This window comes from Festucalex cinctus, chromosome 18 (genome assembly GCF_051991245.1).
Source record: "Festucalex cinctus isolate MCC-2025b chromosome 18, RoL_Fcin_1.0, whole genome shotgun sequence".
NCBI classification, from domain to species: Eukaryota; Metazoa; Chordata; class Actinopteri; order Syngnathiformes; family Syngnathidae; genus Festucalex; species Festucalex cinctus.
Window position 1 is genome coordinate 4367889 of NC_135428.1, and position 10751 is coordinate 4378639.

Below are 10751 nucleotides of genomic sequence, written 5' to 3' on the forward strand. Positions count from 1 at the left end.
GTAATGTGTGAACAGCATCGGTTCTCAAGCTGTTCGAAATCATCACATTGTCGTAACTATATCTTATTTTATATCATATTTAATTCAGGTGTTTCACAACGTCTATCTAGCAGTGTGAATGTTGTGCGGTGATTGCTGACGCCACCTAGGCAAAAGATCTGATTGGACGAAGTCTCTTGTCCCCGCCCTCTTCAGATTCTATTGCGTGATGTGATTGGCCGAGCTATCGTACGCGTCTTAGAAACGCGTTGAGTGGGGGTGGGTCCATTGGAAGACTGCTCGAGTGCTGCACTTCTTGGACGTACACTTAGGAACAAAACGTCACGTCAGGTACCTAACTTTTTTTTTTTTTTTCCAACCGTTGTTAAGCTTGTTGTATAGTTAACTAGTTCGAACTATGAGAAGAGAAAAAGAAAACTAGGAAATGGCGGTAATTTGACCCATTCTGCTCCGTTTCAGCTGCAGGCATGTACCTGTCTTTTTGTTAATTGCATCTAATGATAACTAACGATTGAGATAAAAACGTAGCTGTCTCTAATGAGGTCCAAACGTCCAACCTAAGATATTGAATAACTCCATATTATAACCAGTAACAATAATATTCCTCCTACATTGCCAATCAAAAGTGGGCATGACTGTATTATCTTTGAACAGCTCTTTCATATAAACTGCATAATATTAGAGTAGATGTATGATTACAAAAGTAAAGATGAAAGTTAAGGTTTGCACACTGTGGTTATTTTACTGATACGTTAATATTCACGTACAGAATTTCAGGGTTAATTATCAACAAAAATGTACTCGCATCATAACTTGTAATCTTGTTTTTGCCGCAGACTAATAATGAGGTCAAAGAGTCAAGCACCAAATGGCAAGGCTTCCCATAACACAGAGAGGGAGTTTGGAGGAACCCTTGGTGAGTCACTTCCACTTGCTCTTCCTGTCAGCATCATGGCACTGTTTATTTATTTTTTTGGTATCATTTCAATTTTAAAAATGTAAATATTGATACAGTTTAGCTATATTTTGAAACACATCCAATTAACTAATTCACTCCCAGCCATTTTCACAGAAACAATCCCGTTCTCTCCCGGCTGTTTTACTGGATTTTGACCTATCAAAAGAAAGATTAAGTCTCTTCTTTCATCAGGAAAAAAAAGTATGTTTCTATCTGTTTCCGTTTTACAGCAATTAGCATTGGAAGAGAGCTAAGTTTAATCAGTTTTCTCAAATCTATTCAAAATTGTAAGTAATTTAGCTTTTTTTTTCTACATGGCCCTGGTTGATCTCCTTTGCTCTGCTGCCACCTACTGGCCGTTTGTGTAATAACTACAATTTCTGCAATCGTTCTTTGCAGTTAAGAGGCTGCATCAAAGCCTTATGTATGCTCTAGCATTAAAAAAAAACAAAAAAAAACGTATAAGTACGTCTTTGGGACACTTACAACATAAAAAACGTATTTACACGTTATTGGGAGCAAATGAGTTAAGGAGCTTCCTCATAACACGTAGCTACCACATAGATACTAGTCTTAAAAAAAAAAAATGCTGGATGTGCTTTATAATTTTAACACTTTCATTTTTAAAGCCAAAAAGACTTTTATCGAATAGAATACTTTGTTTGAGAAAGTCGTCACCTCCAGTGTGTGCAAGCTGTGCGTGTTATTGCGCATGACATAAAAAGAGCACTGCGATTGGCTGGCAACCAGTCCAGGGTGTACCCCGCCTGCTGCCCATAGCCAGCTGAGATAGGCTCCAGCACCCCCCCGCGACCCTTGTGAGGAATAAGCGGTCAAGAAAATGGATGGATGGAAGGATAAAAAGCGCAAACCCATCACAGCAACTATGTGACTTTTGTTTTTCCATCAATCTGAGCGTCAGAGAATCTTTTTTCGAAATAAAAACAAGCTTTGACGGTGTCAGCTCCACGTTTCGCAGGCTTCAAAATATAACATAACTAAACGGAACGGTTGCACTCCTGCTGGCAGCTGAGCTAGTTACAGCTACAATTTTGAGACGTGTGAATTATTTACGATAACATTTCAGAGCTTCGCTTCTTCAAATCCCGTCTGCTTGCATTTGTGTGAACATCCCCAGGGGCCGTTTGCATTCCCATCTTTCTGCCACTGACGGTGCTCTTCCTGATTTGCGCGAGTCGATCCCCTGACGCATCTCTGCTCCAGTGGCCGCTGCCTTTGCCCTCACTTGACCAACTGTGGGACCCTTTGGCTCCCGTCCTCCTGCTAGGCTGGATAGCTTTGCATGTTTTGCTATATTTGCTGCCAGTTGGAAAGGTAAGAGTTCATTAGAAATGTTCACCATCACAGGTGATACAATATAGCAGTGTTGGGAAGGATTTTCAACATTCTAAAAATTCACACGTACCGAAATTTCACGTTTCCTGATTTTCACAATTTTCTTAAAAAAAAAAAAAAAAAAAAAAAAAAAAATACAAATTCACCTCTTCTATATTAATCACTTCTCTTTTCACTTTCTAATTCATACCATTCCATTCTTAATAATGTTTATAATGTTTCTGCAGGTCTCTGAGGGATTAGTGCTGAAGGATGGAACATGTCTCAAGTATCCCATAAACGGTACGTTATTTTATTTTATTTTTTTCTCGCAATTAAGGTCACGATAGTGATCCATCCGTTTTTTTTGTTTTGTTTTTTGTTTTTTAAATCCTGAATTCGTCACCAGTCAATCACAGGGCAAACTAGTATATAGATAATCATTCACACTCACAATTAGGGATGTTCAATACCACTAGTATTTTTTAGATAAAAAATCCCCCCCCCCCCCCAAAAAAAAAGATGAAAAATTTTAAAGAAAGATTGTATAAACTTGAAAAAAAATTTTTTCAATGTACGTAAAGCACCATGAAGTTGAATTTTATTGATATGAGCCACAACCAGCACAGATGGACCAACGTGGCATGCCTATAATTATTGCAGGATTTCTTTATTATCTGGTTCATCTGCATGAAATCAAATTGCCGATAATTATCGGCAGATTTCTCTATTATCTGGTTTATCTGTTTGATGTCAAATTGGTCGATAATTGCCGATAATTATCGGCCACCGATATTATCGTGCATCCCTAACCGATACCTTAAAATAAGGCCGGATATTAGGGATGTAACGACATCCAAACATCACGATACGATATTATCACAATATGAAGGTCACGATCCGATAATTATCACGATATTGTGGGGGCGTTGGCGATATTTAAAAAAGATCAGAATATTGTAAAAAAGAGAGCTCATACTAAAAAAAAAAAAAAAAAAAAAAAAAAAAAAGCACAAAATTGTGCTTTGTACAAAACAGCAATGCATATAAACCACCTACAATCTCTAATAACAATATTGAGGCACTTACTTGCTAATGCAAGCACACATTGATCGCTTCACAAGCAAATTAGGTTCCCCTTCATCTGACAATTAGCCTAGATTTTAAACATAGAAGGCCAAAACATCCCTAATGAAAATTAAATTGCACTAATCAGTTAGGCACTAGAGGGTGCTAGAACTGCACAAATGGAAATCAAGCTGACTTTTATAACAAATGTGTTCCTTTTAAATATTGTGGACATGACGACGACGATATTGTGGCAGTTTTAATATCGCAATATCACGATATTGCCCTTATCGTGACATCCCTACCGGATATCGGCCCGGTACTGATACCTGGTATTGGTTTTAAAGTGCTCTATTAAGTTAACGTATGCTTTTTGACTGTGGGTGGGAAACCCACGCGAGTGTCGGGTGAACAAACAAACTATATGTTTCTCGATGCATCTTTTAATCTGCAATTTGGTATGTTTGTTTCCCTCCTGCAGGTTTTCATAGCTTGTGCATCAGCGGCGCATTGCTGATGTTGCTTCTGATGTTGGAGGCTCCTTTGGGGCACGTGTTCGAACTGATGTTGCCCCTGGCTGCGTGTGCAACAGGAGCGTCCTTCGTGCTCTCCCTCTACCTCTACGTTTGTTCCTTTTGGGCTCCTCCCCACGCTCTCGCTTTGGGGGGCAACACAGGTGAGAACGAAGCGTCATCGTTTAAAAAGGCAGAAAGCCGTCCAACAGCCGCCCTCGATGTGAATGTACTTTTATTTGTTACGTTCCATGCTGAAGGTTTCAGATGTTCCCTTGGGTAAGTGGTTGAGATGGGAGATATAAAAGCTGTTGTCGAGAGCAGCAAAATGTCCTCCTCGTAAGCGAACACTTTGCTGCCAGTCGGCTCCAGGCATTAAGCGAACACTCACGCTCAATAAGGTGACCCGCTTTACCTGTACATCGGCTCCACTTTAGAACTTTCAAATCGAAGAGAGTCGAGTGTTCTGATTTAACCACTGCTGGCTGATATTCACAGTTTGTCAAAGGCATATGTTTCAGATGTGCCTTATCGTAAAAGGCCCAGTCTGCCGGGTTTCACTCAGGAAAATGCACTTTTTAAATACAGGATTTAAACAAACAAACTACTTCTCAATTTACAGATCTGGGCTTCCCTTAATTTCTGGTGGTGATTTTGTCCTAAACTCCCACCACGCCCAGCCTGTATTTTGCCATTTTGTGTTTGTTTTGTAAACAGCGGGACGTTTCTGTGGAAAGACGGTGTTTACACCCGTCCCGCCAATCGCAGAGCGGGGTGCGGTTAGGAGAAAATCACCACCAGAAATTAAGACAAGCCCAGATCTGTAAATTGAGAAGTAGTTTGTTGAAATCCTGTATTTAAAAAGTGCATTTTCCTGAGTGAAACCGGCAGACTGGGCCTTAAACATTAAACAGAACAAGAAATTCTTCTTTCACGCATGTGCCTTTATTACATGCAATTAAGAAAAAAAATACGTAGTCGATCCATTCTGCTTTTCTGGATGTTTTTAAAATGAATTCTGAGTCTGAGACATGTTGTTTTGGAGTTTTGGAACATTGATTAAACTTTGTGGGGAAAGGTTGATTGAAGCAGATTATGTCAACATTGGTCCCTATTAGTTTCTTCATTAAGACTATTTTCAATCATTAGTTTTCATAATTGTTTGAGAAACATTAAATAATCATGGTGGGATGTTTGAATGCACATTATTAGACACTTAATTTGATAAAGTGTTTGCAGTGTATGCCGGAAATACCTCACAAGTTTTACTGTATTTTTCTTTCTTTTTTTTTTTTTAAAGGAAATCCTCTGTATGACTTTTTCATTGGCCGGGAGCTTAACCCTCGCATCGGCCATTTTGACCTGAAATATTTCTGTGAGCTCAGACCAGGTCTGATTGGCTGGGTAAGTAGAACTTCAGAGAACCGTTATTTACATCAGAAAATGATAGAATCTTACAAACTAACCTTGTGTTGGAACCAAGCGCCGTCTTTGAGGTTACAGCCATTAGGTGGCGATGTTGTTCCATGTTGTGGCGATGTTTTTTTTTTTTTTTAAGTTTCCACCGACAGACTCACAAAATGAATTCTCACCCAACTGACCTGAGGCATTTGGTATATGTTGAATATTTTGAAGCACCTTCTAACGTTTTTGTCTGTGAATTAGCAATAAGCATGAACAAAAAAAAAAAAGTTGAGTATCTGAATTTGTTTGGACACAAAGCATTTGTTCAACCCATTCTGGATGTAATGATACCTTTTGTTAAGTTACATCTTTCTTCATTTTTTGTGTTTACAGTGGAAGCAGTAAAGGCTTTGCCAATTTGCTCATTTTCGAGTGAGTTGAGTGTAGGAGAGAACACAAAAAACCTCCCACCCGACTGCGTGTGGGAGATTTTGGTTGAATGTCTGACAGACGGTATTTTTATTTGACAGCTTGCCATATCTTAGCACTTTTCACGAACTATAAAATATCATAGCGCTTCAAGATGACCAGTTAATTATGTAAATGAACCTCTTTGTCTCAAGCACGTGATGCAAACATAAGCGTGACATGGAACAGATGGGACATCAATATATGATATTGTTTGGTCCAAGGATGCGTTTTACTGCGAGAGTCATGTGCAGTTCATGTACGAATCACAAGGGGGTCAAGTCAGTTCATTTGAGATATAACATATTGTTTAAAATTTGCAGTGGGAAAAAATGATAACAAAACAACGTAATGATGAATTGTCCACACATTTTCACACATGGTTTTTAATCCTCCTCGCCTGGAAAGGAATCAAATGATGATAACTGAGGTGACGCTCACGTGAGGTCATTCTCGCTTTGCTGTTTTCTAGCCACTGTGCTGATAAAGATTTCTTTGTGTTGGAAATTCAGGGCATAGATGAATAAATAATAAAGCATGCAGGGTAAACCGGCACTTATTCGTTCTCTATTTGCACTCCTTGCAAACAGATTAGAATACAATAGAAATGCCATTGTAGTAGCTTTAGTCAAACATTAATATTTTGCCTATAATATATTTGATATTTTCATTATTTTTCTCACATACAATTAGTACCTTTTAACAACACATTTTGCAACTTGCTGTCGACTGAAAATGACATCACAAAGGGCTCAGGTAACCAATCACAGCTCAGATTGTGAATGCCACATGACCAAACCTAGAAAACAGATGAGCCGTGATTGGTTACCTGAGCCCTTTGTGATGTCATTTTCAGTCGACAGCAAGTTGCAAAATGTGTTTTTAAAAGTACTAATTGTACGTGAAAAATAATGAAAGTATCAAATTAATTATAGACAAAATATTAACTTTTCATTGCTATAATGGGCTAAATAAGTCAAGTATATAATGTGGATATGGCAATAAGTGAAATACCGTTATTGAATACTACAATAATAATTAGTGTTGTTCCGATACCGTTTTTTGGTCCCCGATACCGATTCCGATACCCATCTTTGCAGTATCGGCCGATACCGATACCATACCGATACCTAAGGTTTTTTTTCCTCAACATGACAAAGCTGTCCTGCCATTGGTTCAGAGCATTCAAGGGCCAATAGGATATCGTAGATCGGCATGCAGTGAACATGTCACTTATCACATGACACCAGATGCTGCATCCAAAATCCTATATTAGCTTTGGAATCGGTATGTTACTTGTGAGTAGTCACTGATACCGATACCACTGTTTTAATGCAGTATCGGTATCGGAACAACAATAATAATAAAGCGTTATATTGTAGGGATGTTCAATGTCTGTTGCATGCCCAACTGGAAATGCAGACCGAAATGGAATATTATAACGCACCATGTGCTTTTCTTTCAGGTGGTCATAAACTTTGCTATGCTGATGCAAGAAGTGGAACTTCGAGGCTCCCCGTCACTCGCCATGATCCTGGTCAACAGTTTTCAGTTGCTGTATGTGGCTGATGCTCTGTGGAATGAGGTGGGATGTCAAGATTTGTATTTTTTGTTCTAAAACAGGGGTGTCAAACTCATATTAGCTCAGGGGCCGCATGGAAGAAAATATATTACTAAGTGGGCCGGATCGGTAAAATAATGGTATATAACTTAAAAACAATTGCCGTCAATTTTACGCAGATTTTTGCGATTTTTGGGCCAGACCTAAATTAAGGAGCTCAACTGTAATCTATTGTTTTACAAAATAACACAAATGCAAATGAAATGCGGCAACACTTTGCCTGTTTTGCATATATATATATATATATATTTCCCAGAATGCATTGTTTGTGAATTCACTGTCATCTATTTGTTGATGCTAACAGGAGGCAGTTTTGACCACGATGGACATTGTGCACGATGGTTTTGGCTTCATGCTGGTCTTCGGTGACCTGACCTGGGTTCCCTTCACATACAGCCTGCAGGCGGCTTATCTGGTTGAACATCCTCAAGCTCTGAGTCCGTTGGGAGTTGCAGCTATAATTACTTTAAATGGTAACCACCATGCTCACTGTTACAACCTGTTGTTTTTTCCCATTCTTAAAATACTCTTCGTCCTCCTCAGGTATCGGATATTATATTTTCCGAAAATCCAACTCCCAGAAGAATCAATTCAGGAGGAACCCCACACATCCAAGTGTTGCAAGTCAGTAAGCTACCAATTTGGTTTGTTTTTTTTATTAACGAATCAACAAAACCCTGCTGATTCACATTTCAAGGTTTCTTTTCTTGTCAGTGGAATATGATGATATAGCGAAGGCATCTGCCAGCGTGATTGTGAAATGCTCATTAGTGTGAAGTGATTGCGACATTCTCTCCTCCTCGCAGGGCTCGAGACGATCGCCACAGCAACAGGGAAGCGTTTGCTGGTGTCTGGTTGGTGGGGTCTCGTCCGTCATCCCAATTACTTGGGTGATCTCCTCATGGCCCTGGCTTGGTCTCTCCCTTGCGGTAAGAACACACCATCATACGTGTGCGCGTTTACGTTTGATATGTTGGATGTTCGTGTGGTCTTCTTACGACGACTCCAATTTACAGTGGCTTGGCAGTACACTTAGTGCAGGAATGGGCAACTTCAATTCTGCAGGGGCCACAATTTTTTGTCAGTACTACTTGGGGCCACATAGGACAACACACTTCCTAACTGGATGTGTGACAAATATGCTATTTTAGATTAAAAAAAAAAAAGATTGACAATCCTAATCCAACAACAAAATAGCCACATAAGATTTTTTTTTTTTTTCCAGTGCTTAAAAAAATTGCCATTCAAAGACGGCTCATAACTGTTGAACAAGAAACCAACATTAAGAGCAACAAATTATCTTGAGCATTTTTTTTCCACAAAAATCAGCTAATTCAACATTATTGTTGTACTTATAATTTGAAATTCACAAGAAATTATAGGCCATGTCTGCCATCTAGTAGTGACTGGTAATATTACAATTTAAAGCTATAGTAGTCCCCTGCATATTTTCGTTCAGGCTGCACAGATTCGCATAATCGTGGAAATTTTTTTTCTCCCTTTTTTTCCCCCCCAATATGTTTTCACACTTTAAATTTCCCCCAGTTTTTCTGGGATAACAACCACGTTGCCCTCAGTTTTTCATGGAAAATGTGTATTGAATGTTCAGCAGTGTTTACGAATTGGTGGGTTTGTAAAATAAATAAATAAATAAATAAAAATAATAATAATACTAAATAAATATATTTTTTAATGTAATTCTTTTTTTTTTTTTAATTCCCCAACTTTCTATTTTATTCATTTTTAAAAATTAATCAAGTGGCCACCCCGAGCGTGGGCTGCCAGTTTCCCATCCTTGGCTTAGTGTTACTTGTAGAGGTGCCAAACGATTAAATTTTTTAATCAGATTGATCACATCTTAGAATTTTGATTAATCATGATTAATTTTTTCGACATTTAATGTTATGAGGACATCTTCAAAAATTACGGCATATGTAAACATTTATTAAATGCTTTACTTTCCTCCATGTAGTTATGTTTATTGCTCAAACTCCAACAACTACGTTTAACGTAACCATCCGCTGTCGGCTAAAAAGGATCATCTGCGGTCAAAATTAATAGTGTGATTAATCTGTGGTAAGACAATGATTAATGCGATATTTTTTTGGTGATTAATTAATTAGTTAACGCTTTAACTTTGACATCACTAGTTACTTGTCCAAATTATGAGGTAAACAATCCCCATTGTTTTTTCTACATATCTACATATATACACACAGTATAATTATCTAGCTAAACCCACATAATTGATACATTTCATTAAGGTACATTATCAACAATACATTTTCACTATGATTCCTAATCCAATTTTAGTTGTCCTGCAGAAGACGTGTACCACAACTACACAAAGCTGCATAGTAGTGACACATAGTCCTACTTTCAGTGATTGATCATTTTCAGTATGACAAAGTCGTGCAGTTTGCAACCCACAACCGTTCCCTCGCTTCCTTCTATTATCAGATGAATTGTTGCGAATCATGCCAGACGCATTCAAGGTCTGGTCTCATTGTTCCTGTCTAGCGCCTCAAAAAAATGGAGGCTGTCAGTCCCTTTTTGTTACCGCTGACACATAAACACGATGTGACTCATTGTTTCGCTGCTTTTGTAACTGAGAAGCACAAAAGTTGCGAGGAGGAAGAAATATGAATATGAGCACAATGAGGACTGGCGGACGGAACAACCCCTGACCGAGCAAACGGAACGGATGTTCGATTGAAAAGAGAAAATAAAACCCCTTTTTTTTTCATGTCTAAGTGGTGAATGATGACGCCCACCCACTGTAAAGCTGGAGACGAAAATGTGCAGGTTCAATACAGCCATTTACAAAAAAATAATGATCCTCAAATTCCCTCTTTACCATCTGCTTCTTTTTCGTTAGGATTCTCACATCTTCTGCCGTACTTCTACGTGATATACTTCACCGTCCTGCTGATTCACCGTGAGGCCCGTGACGAGAAACACTGTCGAGCCAAATATGGACTTGCATGGGACACATATTGTCGACGTGTCCCCTACAGGATCGTCCCTTATATTTACTGAGGAGTAAAAGCCAACGGGCGGACTACAACCAAAACTATTCTATGGCGGAATGTGACTGACATGACTGAAAGAGGGGTTAAAAATAATAATTCTGATGAAAGTGTCATTCTGATTTGTTTGTTTTTAGGGCCCGAGCAGCAACCGCTGCGAGGTCCCTATTGTTCCTGAAGGAATTCTTCTTCTTCTTCTTCTTCTTTTTATTTGTTATTATTCTTTTCCGCAAACAATCACATTTTTGAGACACTAAACGTGAACGAAAACTCACCAAACTTTACACGCAGATCGTGCCTGGCGAGAAATTTTATATTGTAAAGTCGCCATACATGATAACCGACATAGCTTAAAC

At 38.7% G+C, this 10751-nt stretch overlaps 1 protein-coding gene across 5 annotated transcripts; it reads left to right on the forward strand.

Moving 5' to 3' along the window:
* The first annotated feature begins 114 nt into the window (after positions 1-114).
* tm7sf2 (transmembrane 7 superfamily member 2) lies at positions 115-10465 on the forward strand. Of its 5 annotated transcripts, none has more exons than XM_077505196.1 (11): positions 115-330; positions 837-916; positions 2097-2293; positions 2542-2596; positions 3843-4037; positions 5174-5277; positions 7211-7330; positions 7671-7839; positions 7910-7994; positions 8173-8295; positions 10245-10393. In XM_077505196.1, exons 2-10 carry the CDS (start codon positions 844-846, stop codon positions 8258-8260), a joined length of 1086 nt encoding a protein of 361 aa, XP_077361322.1. In that variant the 5' UTR covers positions 115-330; positions 837-843; the 3' UTR covers positions 8261-8295; positions 10245-10393. The 5 variants fall into 5 exon arrangements, with proteins under 5 accessions (XP_077361322.1, XP_077361320.1, XP_077361324.1 ...); XM_077505194.1 differs by having other exon boundaries at positions 117-330; positions 7910-7990; positions 10245-10465; XM_077505195.1 differs by having other exon boundaries at positions 320-465; positions 7910-7990; positions 10245-10465.
* Positions 10466-10751: the final 286 nt, after the last annotated feature.